We start from the raw sequence: 16,813 nt of genomic DNA, 5'->3' as shown, positions 1-16,813 counted from the left end.
CTTTGCTTGTGTTCGTACAGATGGCTTGCACATGACATAGCAAGTGTCAGACGCCAGCTTTAGTTGCACAGGTGGCAGTCATTGTATGTGGCTTAAGCTGGGATTTTGGTTCTCTGGCATGGTGACTACTTCAACATCAGTGCAAGCCGTATATATGATTTCCTAAGAACCTCAAGGTTACTAAGAGCCACAGTACATGTTTTATAGCTTTACTTGCAAGGTGTCATAATTTTTGTTATTACTAAAATAAGCAGCATTCTAATTTCTGGCCATGTAAAGCCTCTCCCATATTCCCCCACACCCCTAGCTGCTACTCATATATTTTTCGCTGTGGTCATATGAGAGCGCTGTTTTTATTCCTTGGTACTGCATATTATGTTGTATTTGGCTGAGCTAAAATGTGCGACTCATTTTTAGTTTTCTTCTCTTTCTCTGCTGCAGAAAGTGGCGGGGATACGGTGATCCAGGGCAGTAGACGTGTGTTGACAGCCAAATAGTGGCAACGTTGAAGCCATGGCATTTGCGGGTCTTAAGAAACAAATTAACAAAGCCAATCAGGTAAGTCTCTGGTCTGTTTTGTCATGATGTAATATCATAATGTCACCCATTATGCCATGATCAATACTAGTACTGTCACAACCAGGTATTTTCTGTGGGTAGAGTTTAGGAATTTTTCAATGGACATAGGCTTTCCACGTGTTCTCACCGCCACTAACCTCACATGTCTCTCCTTTTCTGAAGAACCAAATGAAGCATTTTTTTTTTCAACCATCACGAGCCTTGTGGTTAGTGCCCATGCAAGAACCGCATTGATGTTCCTTTTGATGATTACATTTAAAATAACTTTTAGGGCTGTTTGCCAAATTTCATCATGCTTGCTATCATCCTTACCATACTCAGGCTCGTAACTTTTAGACCGCATGCTCCTCTATCATTCTTATTACATTTGTAGAACACCCAGCCCACAGCATGTGTCATGAACCTGAGTTTATCATAACTATAATCTTAACCATATGTTTGGTGCTCTTTGGGTTGAGATACTTTTGCACTAAAAAATTTGTTATCATCATCATGCTGTCGGGATCAGTGTAAGTCAAAACATGAAACAGGGCTATATGTATTGAGGAATGCTTGAAAGGTAACTAGGTATTTTGCAGTCAGTGAGAAAAGATTTTATTACAACACCTTTGCACGTTTTTGACGCTCTGTATCATGGCAAATTCAGTTCGTACAGAGTGCAAACAGTATGGCTACATCTGGCATACTGTGCATTATGTTGAGCAAGACCATGTTGTAGATCACCTCTAAGTTGAGGAGAGGTGTTAAGCGCAATTGTATTAGTTCTACTAAGTCATGTTACTTTCATGCTTTCAATAAGACATTGTATTTTTGTGGACAGGCTTTGTAGCCCTTTTAAAGCATACCGCAGATTAAATTTTCCTGTAAGGTGAGGAATATACAGATACAGGATGATGTTTAGCATGGACACGTTTACTTCCTTACTTTGAATGTGTATAGACTCAACACATGAGTTTTGCCATGCCATATATGCCAACTGTGTTATTCAGTACCACTTTTTCTTGTACAATTTGGAATAATTTCAGCATGGATAACTCGCATGCCTTTATTCTGTCGGTTATTGCATGGTGCAAAACTATAAGCATAGCTAGGTTTCAGGTATTTTATACTTTAAACACAAATGAGAATGTGTGGTCCTCAGCAGTCTCCGGTAATGCAAGTCAGTATGCAGCATTTTTATTAACTGAAAGCTTTGCAGTCGTGCTCCTTCCTGCTTTCCTCGTTTTTGCCTTCTACATTGTGCTTCTGCATTTTATTTCAGTATGTCAGCGAAAAGATTGGAGGAGCAGAAGGCACCAAATTCACGGAGGAGTACATGGAAATGGAGAGGGTGAGTATCTAAGTAACAGCTCTTCATTTCTTATATTTGCAGAGAAGCTTTGTTGAAGTAGTTGTGCGTAGTTGACACTATAAGGATGTGCAAATATTGAAATTTTCAAATATGAATGTGTGAAAAAAATGCCTTCGAATATCTCATCAGTGAAAAAACAAACTGAAAATTAAATGTCGCAAACATTGTTCACCTTGTTTATTTCAGGATTCACATGGTATTTGCAAATAAAATTAAACTAGAATTGCATAGAAGTGTACAGCCATTGAAAATCCTATATAAATTTTATACAGGATTCTGTACATCGGTTTTTTGTACAGGAAGGTTGATGAAACCAGGTGGATCTTTCATATTGCTGCATAATACAGTAAACTCTCGGTAATTTAACCTTCAAGGGACTAGAAAAAATGTCCAAATAACCGAAAGCTTGAATTACAGAATGAGCCTGAAAGAACTGCTGAAAGCCGTTTGCATTAGAGTAATTTGATCTCATGAACACCTTCACAATGGCTGCCTGCATGTGAGATGAAACCTTAGTGTGAACGACGTTTTCTCCCTGTTTCGTCAAATCCTTTGCTTTGTGCACGCCGTCAGTAAGGCTCCGTTTACAATGTGGCCCCCCGTTGCATTTTGAGGATACTTCACTGCAGTCACGTGTTCAAGCATTGCAGTGAAGCACACAACGCGGTGAAATTGCGGTGATTTCTAAAATATTCAATGTATTAGGTAATTTTTGAATATTTTAAAATTCTGAATATCAACCTTTTCAAATATGAATGCAAAACATATAACAAATATATTCAATTCATATTCAACATTTTGAATATTCACAAACTGCTTCTTCATTCCTTTCCTTTTTCTGCAGAAAATAGACCTGACCAGCGAATTAGTGGAAGAGCTGATAGTAAAGACGAAAGAATACCTCCAGCCAAACCCAGGTCTGTGAAGGGATTTTTTTTGGCAGCTGAAGATGGGATGATTACTATTGTGTGTTATTTTTTGTGTGTGTGCAATGCTAGCAACTTACTTGAATTTTTGTTGATGGCAACTGCTTCAAATACAAATGAATAAAAAACTGAAATAAATTGCAGTTCATTAATACCAGATATTGACTGCTGGCATTCAGGCACTAATGCTCAGTGTATGATGAAAAAAAGTTCCAGTAACGAACAGTTGAGGCAATGCTGTTTACAACTCTGACACGACTGACAATGACTGAAGCTTAAAAAAAAAAAGAAAAGGAAAGTTTGAGATGCTCTGAAAATAGTCAGTCTGGGTAGACATAAATAATTGGTTTTGTGTTACTGTCTGTAGTTAAAGCTAATTCATTTCGATGTTTTCCCACTCAGCATCCCGAGCAAAGCTGATGGTAAGCACGAAACTCCGAGGCACGGGAAAGACTCATGCATATCCTCAGCCGGAGGGAGTCCTGGGGGAATCCATGGTCAAATTCGGCACCGACTTAGGCGAGGAAAGCCCTTTCGGTCAGTGCCATGACGTTATTGCCTGCACCTTCGGTGAAGAACACTTTGCACTGCCTGAGTCTTCGAGATACATAGCCGATCCCTTGCCTCTGAACTTATTTTATACATTTAACATTATTGCACAACACTTAGACTCATCACATTTTTTACATGTGGTGAGAAAGTCACAAGCTGTGCACCTTGGGAATAAGCAGTCTGTAATTAACGTTTGTTAATAATAGAGGCAGAATAACTAAATAACGAAGGGACAGATATCTTTGCAAATGGTATACTGTTAACACTTGGCATGATTAGGAAGTTTGCTGTTACCTCTAAACTTGTTTGCTTACTGTTGTGTGCTGTGAGAGGCAGCATGCACTCTGACCCAACTGTCGCCCCATTTCAGGTTGTGTGTTTGCCAAATGTGTCTGGCATTGCCATCGGGAGCCTACATGTTGCACCGCTGCCCCTTATAGTATGGTGCTATCTCATGCTAGGGTTACTTGTATTAGCTAAAAACGGCCATCACCATCTTATGGCCCACTTTACTAGTGGCACAATTTGTATATGCTATAGAACGAGGCTGATGTAAAAGGAGAATTTGGCCGTATTATCAGATTAAGAACCTTACATGCTTTTTTGGGAGATCACAGTTTTGTAATTAAACCAAAAGAACATGTCTTAGTGGGAAGTATAGTTCGCTAATGCATCGCATCATTTTAATTATTTAGTTCATGTGCGTTGTGTACGGAATATGTGTACAGAAAGTGTCCATAGTATCTGTGTTTGATGGTATTTATTAGCCACAAATATTACGTCTTAAGAGAGGTTGTGTCGAGCACATACTGAAATGGACTAATTGCATGTCTTAATTATCGTTAATTAGTTGATCTCGATCTCGAAGCTTTAAGCTGCATCATTAATCATAAAGCTTATACCAAGTATAATTGTGCTAAAGTAATTGTAGGTCCTAATTGTTTGCTGTGAATTCATTGCGATTACAATTGAACTGTATGAGCATCAAGTGTTATATCATTGGATAGCTTATGTCGACTACAATTGCACTATACTAATTGCCAGTCTTATAATTGGCATTAATTAGTTAGTTGTGAATAACAGTGGAGCTTTAATTACTTCGAGTCGTATATTATGGGATAGCTTATAACAAGTGTTATTGCACTACATTAATTGTTTGTCTTAGTCAATAACTGCTAATTAGCTCATTGTGATTAACAGATTACAAGTCATGAGTCATGCTTACACATTTTTTTCATGATGCTACTTTATAAAGTGCTTAGTCATGCTACATAACATATGTCTGCAAGTCATGAGTCATTATCACTCTGCATCATGACTGTATATATAATGCTGCACATATTACGTATGGTACATTGTAAAGTGCTGGGTCATGCTACATTTCATTATGGCTACGAGTTGCGAATCATGATTGTCACTATGAATCATGACTATTTTTAATGTTTTCAGGCTTCACTCCTCACACCTTACAGTATGTTACTGTGTATAATGCAACTTTGCATTGTGACTATGAGTCACGATACAACTACGAGTTATAACAATAATGTTTGCATGGACTCCACACCTTACAATATATTATTTGTAAAGTTAGCCACATTGAATTATGAGTACGAGCCATAAGTCATGATTACGACCATAAGTGATGACTACAGTAATGTTTATACAGGCTCTACACCTCACTTTTCTTTTTAAAGGGCTGTGCCATGTCACCTTACAATATGAATACTAGTCATGTGTCATTATAATGTGTTACCTTGAAGTGTTTAGTCATGTTACGTTGCATTATGACTACTAGCTATGAGTCAAGATATGACTGAACCGTGTGTTATAAGATCATAGGACGTCACCTTTCATCATTCATCGCTATTCATATTCTCTTACACATCCTATGACATCGTGCACTGGGGTAGTAACGCCATCTAAAATTCGTGCCATGGACGGTCAATGACACGCGCCTTTTGTATAATGGGATATCTAATGCTTTTTCCATTAAGAAGAGTGACAGTTCGTTTAAGCACAGCCGCTAATTTTTGCCTATTATAGTATAGTATCAAAAATACGAGTAGTAATACTTCCACTCACACAAAAAGAAAAGTCTCATCTCAAGCATTTGTTAACATGTGCGCTGCTTCTAGAGGGCTACTTCGCACGCGCAGTGGAGAAATAAAGCGTATAACGAATATAGTGTCACGGACAAACAGTATGATCAATATGCACTGCAGGGCGCAAATAAAATTCCACGCAGTGAACAATGAAGAAAAAGTCGGACAATGCACGAGCGCCAACATTTTCCTGCATACAGAGCGCCCGGCCGTGCAGGTTCATTTGGGTCACAGAATGGCGCCGTTTCCATGACAACGCTCAACTGTTAATACTGGTCTTTAGCAGGTGGCGGCAAGTGCTCCTTCAAAGGCTGGTGCCACCCTAAATGGGCGGGAGCGCAACATATGTAGGCTCCCTAGCATTACCAGCAATGGCAACCCCACCTTGCAGGTGCCACTTCAGGACTCTGGTTTTTAGCACTACCATAACCAAGCTTCCACATTGGTATAGTTTACTAGTGGAATTGGTAGCATATAATGGTCATGCAGAAACATGCGTTTGAGTTTTCTCTCTATTGGTAACTGTACTGCTACTTTTGTTTTTTCACCTTAAATCTGTTCTGGCTGTGTGTTAACTTTTAGGTCTTGTATTGACATGCTCACTAACTACCGAATGGTGTAGGAAGTAATATGAGGTGAAAGTTTTTGTTTTCTTTCTTTTGAAAATTTTTAATTGGTCACACAATTTAATACAAGTTCTTCCTTTGTTTTACACTCTAAAAAGTGACAGGGAGACTGTTTTGCATTTTTTCTTAGATGTGTTCTCCCTTATAGGTCAGTCAGTCCCTGAGAAGCATATGGGTCAGCTTTGTCAGTTAATACAGCTTCAGGGCTTGTGGCTGTACAAACTACAGTTGATAAGCACACTTCCAGACCATATTATTGAGGGGGGCTACAAGTACAGTCTTGGTCAAAAGTCCTAAACCCTAAGGACTTTTGTCTTAGCTACAAAATGAAGCCATCATGGCATCCTTAAAGACTAAAGGGTCGTGAAATGCTATGAGGTAGTTTCTTGCTGTCACAAGAAACCATTTCCCACATTTTAAAGGCCTATCGGCCTTCAATGATGCTGTCGCTGCTCTGCTGCTAGGATGAAAATGCTTTTGCTTCAGGACTTTTACCAAGATTGTCCATATAGGAATGCCAAAGGTGTGCCATTCACTTGTGGCACTCATTTTACCAAACTCTCATGTTGTAGTGCCTCTTGACACACACAGCTTGAAAACAAAGTATAGCATGCTCTGCACTTTATTTGCTCACAAATATGACATGTCTTTGTTTTTATTGTTTTTTCATTGATTTCCCATTCAGGGCAAAGCCTGGTGGAGGCTGGCGAGGCACTGAAGCAGCTGGCAGACATCAAGTATGCCCTGGAAGATAATGTGAAACAGAACTTTCTTGAGCCCCTGACCCAACTTCAGAACAAGGATCTTAAGGATGTTTTGGTGCGTCCTGCCTGTGTTCCGTTAATGCTTGTAGCCCTGGATATTATCGTTAGATACCTTGCACTATGTTACCTATGTTTTCGAGCTTGAATGATAGGCTGCCCTTATAGAGGCAGACATCCTTGCAGTATCTTGTTTTGTTTTGTTTTTTTTTTTTTTTTTTTTTAAGTTTTAACGCCCACTTAAATGCCGCCATGGCTCTGTTTGGTTGGTATCATATATGCTGACACCGGTACTGCTAAAACTAGGTAGCTACCAGCTATATGGTGGTGTGCTATAGCATGTGGTAAACATGAGTCATGTAAACATTATTAAAACCTGACCTCATGTGTTTCTGTAAAGCTGCGTGGAAAGCATGTAAAGGAGCCTAGCAGTGTATACAAAACCAAATATATGAAAGACGTCATGTGAATATCTCAACAATGCCCTTATCTTTTCGTCTTTGTCTTCAGCAGTATTTCTTTATGTTGTGGGAGCTGAATTACTGCGGGCTCTTCTTTTTTTTTTTGGCTATGGCTGCAAAGAACTCTTAGTTGTTCTTTTTTTTTCATATGTGTACTTGTAGCCATTGGTAATTGTTGCCTGCGTTGTTTAGCGAAATGGGCTAGAATGCCTTTAAAATCGTAACATGTGCTAAGTGCCCTTTGCCACAGAGTGTCTCGTCTTGATGTCTGCTGGCATATTGATGAGTGAAATAACAAAACATCTACGGGTGTTCATGCCCATGTTTCATTTTTCAGCATCATCGCAAGAAATTGCAGGGCCGACGTCTGGACTATGACTGCAAGAAACGGAAACAGCTGAAAGGTAATTTCACATTGCCACTGTAGATTACAATGGAGAGCAATGTGTATAAGCAGACTGAAGGCCTTGCAAAGCATGAAGTCCTTCTCTTTTTTTTTGTCATTTTTTTTTTAGATGCTTGAAACCTCTTTACACGCTTTTGGACCGCAGTGTTTTTACATGAATATATGCAGGCATTGTGAACGGTGGTATCCTAAGCACGCATTCTTTTTGCAAATAATTGTGCTTTTAGAGCTTTCTTACATGGTCACATCATATATTTTTTTAGGGGGTCACTTGACCGAGGAAGAGATTAAGCTTGCCGAAGACAAATTTGAAGAGTCCTTCAACTTGGCTTCCATGGGCATGTTCAACCTTTTACAAAATGACGTAAGCTTTCTGTCACTTCCTTTCCTGGGCTGACTACCTTATCTATCTGAGGCCTTGCATGCTGTGAGAATAGTTTCTATCTATGAATTAAACATTATCAGCTGTTATTTTTGTCAGATTTTGCATTAACTAGAACTACATTCTTTTGTTCAAGCATAAAACCAAAGAAAAAGATGTCAGCATCATAGTAGAGCTTCACACATTCATTTATTCTGTGGGGAAAGCTCAAGCATTAGATGGATGAAGTGGATAGCATGGGAAGTGAGGCTATGGTAAATACAGTATATGTTGTTTTTCATTCCACAGGTAGAGCAGATTTCTCAACTGCACGCCCTCGCCGAAGCCTTCTGTGAATACCACCAGCAGTGTGCAGAAGTTCTCCAGGGGCTAACAGAGCGGTTGCTTGAACAGTGAGTTGTGTTTGCTGGAACCTTTCCAATATGTCACTTAATTAGAACTGCCAATTACAAAAACAGTAGCATTTCTCGTTTTCCTCCTTGTGCTATGTAAAGGTTGAAGCCTGTAATAAGGTGTGTCTTTATTTATTCAGGAAGTACCAGTGACAGCATCGATGGTACAGTTGTTTCAAGAATTTTCGCTTCATACTGGAGTATCAGCTGCACTGTGCTAAACAACTGTCACGTTGTTTACTTTTGTAGTGATTGTAGAAATTGTGCTCAACTGTGCTAATGAGCCTGCTTTAGCGTGAGGTACCTTGTCTTGTATTGTTCCCTATTGGTTCCAAGGTTTACACCGAAATTTGTATTTCTTTGAGTTTAATTGTTCTTTCATGCTGGAGTTGTGAATCTCTAAACTTAGATTTCTTGAATGTGCGATGTAAACGTAGGTAGTGTGGTACAGTAGTATTGTTAGTATAGCCAGCAGATGTAGCAGTTTGCTTCATCGAACTGAAATTTGCCCCCTACTACCAAGCTAGTGAAATTGTATTAAATATATAAATGCCCATGTGATTGGCAAATGCAGTAAACAAGGCAGAACTTATTTTTTTCTCCAGCTAATGCAATAGGAAGGTTACCGCTTTGATTTCAGCTGAACAACTCTAATAGTAATATTGTAGTGCGATGGTCATTCACTCTGCAATAAAATTGACATTGAATGATAGGGGAAAAAGGCAGCTAGCCAAGTGCATGTGCATGTATTTAGTTCAGGCTTCTTGCAAAACTAAACCCTATATTCGAGCACCTTATTTCAAGCAGGTTAAGTTTAGAGTGACCACCTTCGAACTGCATCAGACCATAATTATCTAGATGCGGTAGCAAAGCATTGATAAGCCTTGCTTCAGCAAGACTTTATTCTCATGTTAAGCGTGCCACAACATCTCGAGCGTTCCTGTGCAGGAAAGCGGAGGCAGCATCACATGAACACGAGCCTTACGAGCCAAAGAAGTTGTCTGACCTCAACCTCACGGCGATCCATGACGACATTTCGCCCATGGTCGAGTCAGGTGGGGGCATCTTCAATGGCGAGCCCCATCAAAACTCCCTCTTCTTCTCCTCGGCCCCAACTGGTAAGACTGGTGGTGGCAGATAAAACGGCAGCACTCAGAGGGGCAGCTGGCCGCCCATCGTTTCCTGCCTCTTTGCCGCTAGGATTGCAGCAAGAGATGTGTGCTCATGGGTCGCTGCGTATCGCGTCTCATCACCACTTCTTGAGCGCCTCCGTAGATGTAGCATTTTGTTGCTCTTACCACGATCACGGACTTCTGATTTACAGGGCTCATCTACAGGCTCTCAGATTACGCCGCATGAGGCCACAGTTGCTGCTGAACCATGCAGTGAGGCTCCGGGACTCGAGAAACTTTTGGGGATGACAAAAATTGTCCTCCTCCTCATTGTGTAGGGTGCCTAACCAGCTGGAAATTTGCAGTTACTAGATGTTCCACTTTGTTCATCTCTTTGAACCAGTTCATATTTCTTAAACCTGATCAAGTCGGATAGTGCTTATGATGTATCTTTCAAATACTATATACATTCGCTACCAGACAGGCTACACGGGCATTGCTGCACACAGTAGCAACTGTTCTCTTATCACATGCAGAGTAGTTTGAGATCTTATCAAGAGTGCTGCGCAGCAACCATCTTGCTATTCCTTGCCAGCAATGTGTGCTACAGAGAAACTGTTGATGTAGTCAGTCATGAAGCTCGCTTACCCATACCAGTGCACACTCTTAACAGTGTAGCATTTAATGTTCGCACCACACACTGGCTGTCTTCTGTTGTCAGGTGTGTGCTAGTGGCTTTTAAACAAGCTAGTAGAGGGCAGGCATGCATCGTGTGGATGATGTGCATCATAGATGCAGTAGTTGAATCTAGCGACATATCCCAAGATTTGAAGTTGAATATATTACATGATTTTGTGTTTAGGCTGTATAAAAATGCCCTATTCCATGGTGGTGTTTCATGCTTAAAACTCCTTTCAGTTAAAAATTCATTTTTTTCGTGTGCGTGCGTGCATGCTTGCTACTGCTTAGTTCATTACATCTTTACCTGCACAAGAAAGCCTTCGGCAGACAAGTAGCAAGCTCCTTAGCTCTGTCATTATTTAAGCATGAATAGGATGTTGAGAATCTCGAGCCTTAATTCTGAAGTTCTTCCTTTGTGTGTTATTCGTACATACTCTGCCTCCTTTCCTTCCTTTTTTCTTGAAACAGACAGGCTTTTATCACGTTTTTTAGAGGAGCCGCGTAAGTGTTTTGGTACGTATTTTGCCTTGCTGAAAGCCTGTACTTACGTGCACAGGTTCTAGAAAAGCATTGAAGTATACTGTACACTGTTTTTAGTTTTATATTCTTGATTTCTCCTTTTCATGAGTTGGAGGGGATATTTTCTTCATTCCCTTTAATTGGCAGGCCACTGTATATGCAATCTTGAGGCTCAGTGTATAACAATAGCTTAAATGAACAATAGTATCTAAAGCTTTACAAGTTTTGGCTTAGTAAAGGTTGGCTTGAAATGTTTTGGAGGAAACTTGAAAATTGCTATTGTGCAAATATATTAAAAGTGGGAATGTGTGTCGTGTTTGTTTATGGTTAAAGCCTGAAAATTTTTAATCAGAATCTTAGAAAGTTGCATGCACTCAGTATTTGGATTTTATGTTCCTGATGCGTTAAGTGTAGATTTTTGTATTTAATTACTTTAAAAGTATGATGCGGTAGTGGCCTGTCACCCTCTGGGATGCTTCTGCATTGAGAAATCAATGTAGACTCACAGTTTGCACCAGAATGTGAAGCCTAGTATGCTATCACATAATACTATAGCACAAATAATGCATGCACACACTAAATGTTCCAAAGACATGTGAAGCACAGCAGTTTATTTATTTTTATTTGTTTCTGAATACTGCAGGCAGCTAGTGCTGCTCAAGCAGGAGAGAATTACAATGCATGAATAATAACTCTTCAAATTATTTCACGTTTGAACATTCAACAATACAGGATGGGAAACAATTCCACGGCTCAGTCGTGCCGGAGAAAAACGATTTATGAAAGACTGTTCTCCTGGCAAAGTGTGGTCTTATTATTAGGGATTGATCCAATCTCGGCAGCTTAAGTTTTGGTGAAAAAATATTATTCATCTGATGGCAGGCCAATTTTATTATGGTACATTAAGTAAAGAAACGCCTGTCTGGTGATCTGTTGCACCACGTGCAGGGGTTCTAATTTTAGCTTTCCATGAGTGGTTTGACAATTTCTGTTGCTGTTGTACAAATCGCGGTTTATTTTGCTTCTTCTCTGCTAGTTGCAGCACCTGTTTTATATGTTTAATAACTTATAACCTTTTGGCACGAAACTGAATTCTTGAAGAAGGGTTAGGTGCAATTTTTTACTTCCTGTTTACAAGCATGCGAATGAACTTTTGTTTCATTGATACCTTTGTTTAATTTTCTTCATTTCATTGTTGCTTTTTTGCTTTTTTCGGGGTGGAATGTTTCGAAATTTGCATGTACAACTTGTTGGAGTATTCTCTTTCATCTGCAGCTTTGGGACGTCAAGTTTGACTTATCATACTAGTATACATATTCTGTGCTATCCCCGTTATCTGCACTTAGAACTTCTTTTCTTTTATCTAGTTGCTCTATGAATTCATATTTGGTCCGCATTTTATTACAGAGGACGTCCAGTATAGTCGAAAATGTATCGATACTATATAAGGCTTTTCCTTATGGTATTTTTGTTTTTTTATTGGTGCAAAGCTGATTTTTTGTTAATGGAATATGCACATCCATAAATAACCTAACGCTGCCATTACTCTTGCACCATAGTAGAAATTGCAACAATATTTTATTGGAGAGTGTAACAATGCATGCTTATACAGTTGGTGTGCAATGTGTGCTAGGCTTATCTAATGTACATTTTTCCCTAGAGCTCGGAAGCTGCAGTCAGGTATTGCTATACTGGTTGTCACAGCTAAGATGGAGCAAGATTTCAAAAAAAAAAAATCTGAGTATACTTTTGAATTCAAACCCACTTGTTGTTAAGGTTTATCTTAAAGGACCCATGAAAAGCTGCTTACGTAAACTAAAAAAAGCACCCGAGCAATAGGTATTCCATCAATTGTCACTGCAACACAAAACTTTTTAAGCTACCTTTATTAGCACTAAAGATATTAGCGATCGAAAATAATGTTCCTCCTCTCCCCCCTTGGTTCAACGCACGTCAAGGTGCAAAGAAAAGAAAGTAAACAAGTCACGACGGTGTCCTGTCCCCCCCACACCCTGTCCCACCCTCATAACTTGGGAGCATTCAATGAGCAGGCACGACCAGCAAACCCATGTGACGTCACTGGGAGGTTTGCATGTGGTGCACGTGGGGATGTGTCGCGAGCAGTCGTGAAGAGCGCTTTTTAAAAATAATTTTCAAATTATACGCTCCACACAAAGCTTTCAAATTTGACTTGAGCACTCATAAGGACCACTGCTACGGATTTCTTCCATTGGATATTGCTGCAACATTTCAGGGGCCCTCTAAGTACCAGCTAGTGTTCTTTTTTTTTTTTATTCTACCTACTTGAATAACTGGCCAACATTAACTTTGGCTTTGAACGCTTGCATATGAATAACAGAGTTGTTGAACACCAGGAGATCGGTTTCACTCGGGTATTATCTAGCCTTTGCGCAACCTTTTTTATTCAACAGAAATGAAAGCTCGTGAAGTTAAAAAAAATACCACCTAACAGTGCTCTCATGCACAACTCGGTAAAGCACTTCCAGATTTGCGCCTTCTGCCTTGTTCGTGACAGAGCTTCTCATTGCTGTTGGTCACGAGGTAGTGTCAGCGACTGCTGTCGGCCATTGGCACATATCTCACAACCAGCAGCAACACAAAGCTATGGGCAGTACAGGAGGCGCAAATCTGGAAGTTCTTTACCAGGTCATGGATGAGAGCGCTCTAACTGCGGCACGTTTGGGTACATGGAGCACGCTGTCAGGTAGTATCTTTAAACTTTGCGGGCTTTCACTTCTACTAAATAAAAAGAACTACCCTAAGGCTACCTTTTCAGAAGTACCTGGGCGAGACCATTTTCGTGGTACTCAAAAACATTTCCTGTTCACAGCTGAGTATTTAAAGCCATCATAAATAATATAATTAGTTGATGTCGACTAATCATTCAAGTGGGCGAAATAAAAAATAAAATGCTAGCATGTACTTGACATCAATACTACCCGCATAGACCTCATTTCAATTCGGAAGAATGCTTAGGTTTTTTTAAAACCTTGACCCAGTTTAGATGGGACACCCTGTATATTTGATTCGAGGTGCTCTGCTCAAGCTGGCATATTCTGCAGAGCTGAGCAGGATCAATTGTAAAGAAAGCTTGTTTCATATCTGAACAGTGTCACTTTCTCTGTTGCTGTTTACAGGGTATTTGTTGTCAGGTGATTTCTCACTACATTTACTGTTGTGGTTGTTAGTTCATCGCATTATGTTCATTGTTTTTGTGTGTGCATATTGGAATGGCAATAGGGGACAGTTGATGAGAAACAAAAGGGAGCACACCAGTGTCAGTTCTTTCAGTGGACCCGTGACATTGCTAAGCTGCTACATCAGAAGGATAACTGTTGCTGCAGTAGCTGTGCAGGTAATGGGGCAGTCATTCTCCACCACCACCAGCCTTACTTTCCTCTTCCTTTCCACTGTGCGTGTGCAGTTCTTCTCGCTGTGTCTGAAAAAAAAAAAAAAGAAATGAAAAATACCTCCTGCATGCCTTGCAGTTTGCTTGCCTTTTTCTCTTTGCCCATGAAGGCGTCATGGGTGAACTTGGGGCTTGCCTGTGTCTTAGTTTGTGTGTATGCCTTATATTAATACTACGCCCACAGTCGCCGCATTCAGGAGAGCAGCAGATGTGTGGTTAAGGGAGGAGATAATGCAGCTGCTAAAGCCATGTCAGCAGCACTGACTTCTTATTCAATCATGTAATCAATGGCAGAGATACTCACTTGTTCAAGGCTGTAGACAGGAGCCAAAGCTTTACCATACTTGGACATGTAAGTGGCGCTATCTCTCAAGTACAAGCTAAATGTCCTCTCACTGCACAACTGCACATTGTGGCGCAGTGTAGCGGAATACAGTCTTGGTTTATAAACTTTAACAGAAGGCTGATCAAGCGCACTCTAACATGCTGTTATTATCATTTCTTTATCAATTACTACCACTCAGTAGAGTTTTATAAGCTGTTGCTCTAAAACTGTTGTGTCTTACTACACAGCAGCTATGACACCGAAATATTTTATGTTTGCAAAGTGCTAGCAGAGGCCCAACGAGTCTAGAATAGATGCAGAAATGGTGCAACTTTGTACAGTAATGAAAGTTAAGAACAGCTATTGCGGGGACAAGAAGAAGCAAACATGTGAATCATATCTGTAGCTTTCATAGCGCTTTTATATATGTAAAGTATGTTATGGCCTGTTGCTAAGCAAATGTGTGCAATTAATTATTTGCACTGTAAACATTATCTGAAAGAAGCCAAATTATGGAAGACTTTCAAGTAAAATTTGTTTGAGAATTCAGAAAAAAACAACAAAGAAGACATGCTTCCCATACTGAAATGAAGGGCCCTTATCATATTGCATGGCTAACAGCTTAGACCATTGCTTTTCAATGCAAGCAGCAAATGGCATCACTTGCATTTAAAATGTGGTGGCATCCTGTGTGTTTGTTAGGCTTCGCCTCTACTCACTGTTGTTATCTACATTCGCTGTCTGGTGTGCTTGTGTGTGATTAACATTCATTTAACCTCTGTGTGCTTGCGCATTTCATTTACATTATCTATTATACTCACCACATGCGCACTCGGTGCCTTGTTCAGACTGCTTAACGCTCTTGCTGGATGGGCCTTGTATATGTAGTCAGCTCTTTTTCTGTGATAAATTTTGGGCACCTGGTATGATTTTTTTCTCATTCATAGGATTTCAGCACTAACGAGTTCTAAACTAAAATTAGTTTTACTGTGGCATCGTACATTTCATCCAAGCTTATTCACTTTTATTATACACGAGCAGGTGCAAAGCATTCCTGCATGCACGGGGAATGTTTAAGTTTTAAAATATACCCCATTAATATGGTAAAGCTTATTTAAGATTTTTGTTTCTATGTGGACCATATTTGGTGCTGCACAAAATAAGTATGGGCGCTAAAGTAAAAAAAATTATAGGCAGCAGTTAAACATCCATATTCCTCCTCTTTACCCACTGTTAAATTTGGGTGTTTGATCTGTGAGGTGATCTGCGAGGATCCTTTTTTTTATTCATAATAATTCAGAACTGGTTTGTTTTTCTTTGTTTTTCATTCTATATGTAAATATAAAAACCTTTTTATGTTGCAAATAATGCGAAAAGAGGCTGTGGCCCCAAAATTTGTTCTTACTTTCACACCCGTATTGATTTAACACATTATATAAATGGGTACAAGTTTCAACAAGATTGTGAGTGCATTTGTGAAATGATTGGTTTATAAATACTATAATGAAAATAATATAATTTGTTCGCCCACAAAAATATTGAACCCCCAGTTCTTTTTTCTTGGTGGTGACGTAATGTGAACTGATAAGAAAGCTTTAGATGGCTCGAACCATTTTTTCTTGGGCTTCAAGATTCCTGCAGCTCACTCCACATTCTTACAACATTCACGTTATGAAGGTTCGTCGAAAACTCACCCACTGAGTGAAGACGGTTTAAAACATCTCAGATAAAGTTATAACCAGTCAAAACAAACTTAAAGAAGCTTCCTTATGGTCCCACGAGGTTGCAGTGGAATTTTTGAAAGGCCCTCACTGCTGTTTCTTTCTGGGTGAATTCCCATTACCTTGGTGGATAATATCTCGGCACTGACTTCAGGACCAGAGGCGTAGTGTAAACATGTAGTTGCGATGTTTGTTTTTTTGTCTGGCTGTTGGCACCTTGAAAAACAGCTCATCAGTATATACCTAGTGACCACGCTTCCAGGTGTTATGACATAGTTTTTTACGGGTTAACATCTACTGCTTTACTCTCGAGGTATTTCCAAGAGATTCACTTACAGTGACAACTGATTATAAAAAAGAGGAAAAGTTATGACACCACTGATCAAAAATGGCTGGTGCACTGGGCAAAACTTTTTGTAGTTAGGTGTGTCCCGAAGTGGGTGTGTGCGTATGTGTCTTGTCGGAGAAGGAAGAAGGACAGTCAGTC

General features: G+C 39.7%; 1 protein-coding gene across 7 annotated transcripts in view; it reads left to right on the top strand.

The window, feature by feature from the left end:
- Positions 1-16,813, top strand: part of EndoA (SH3 domain containing GRB2 like, endophilin-A) — an 88,785-nt gene that overhangs the window by 59,797 nt on the left and 12,175 nt on the right. For 5 of the 7 annotated variants that reach the window (XM_084594147.1, XM_084594146.1, XM_084594142.1 and 2 more), the window contains 9 exons: positions 442-558; positions 1,841-1,909; positions 2,775-2,847; positions 3,259-3,393; positions 6,822-6,955; positions 7,696-7,762; positions 8,028-8,128; positions 8,435-8,538; positions 9,487-9,656. In XM_084594147.1, coding sequence (XP_084450273.1) covers positions 514-558; positions 1,841-1,909; positions 2,775-2,847; positions 3,259-3,393; positions 6,822-6,955; positions 7,696-7,762; positions 8,028-8,128; positions 8,435-8,538; positions 9,487-9,656 — 898 coding nt within the window. In that variant the 5' untranslated portion in view covers positions 442-513. The remainder of the gene's footprint in view (positions 1-441; positions 559-1,840; positions 1,910-2,774; positions 2,848-3,258; positions 3,394-6,821; positions 6,956-7,695; positions 7,763-8,027; positions 8,129-8,434; positions 8,539-9,486; positions 9,657-16,813) is intronic. The other 2 variants (XM_084594148.1, XM_084594145.1) reach the window with 1 other exon arrangement.

This window comes from Amblyomma maculatum, chromosome 2 (genome assembly GCF_055883805.1).
Source record: "Amblyomma maculatum isolate TAMU_Amacu chromosome 2, ASM5588380v1, whole genome shotgun sequence".
NCBI lineage: Eukaryota > Metazoa > Arthropoda > Arachnida > Ixodida > Ixodidae > Amblyomma > Amblyomma maculatum.
The sequence above is the reverse complement of the archived record's forward strand: the minus strand, read 5'-3'. Positions and strand labels throughout refer to the sequence as shown.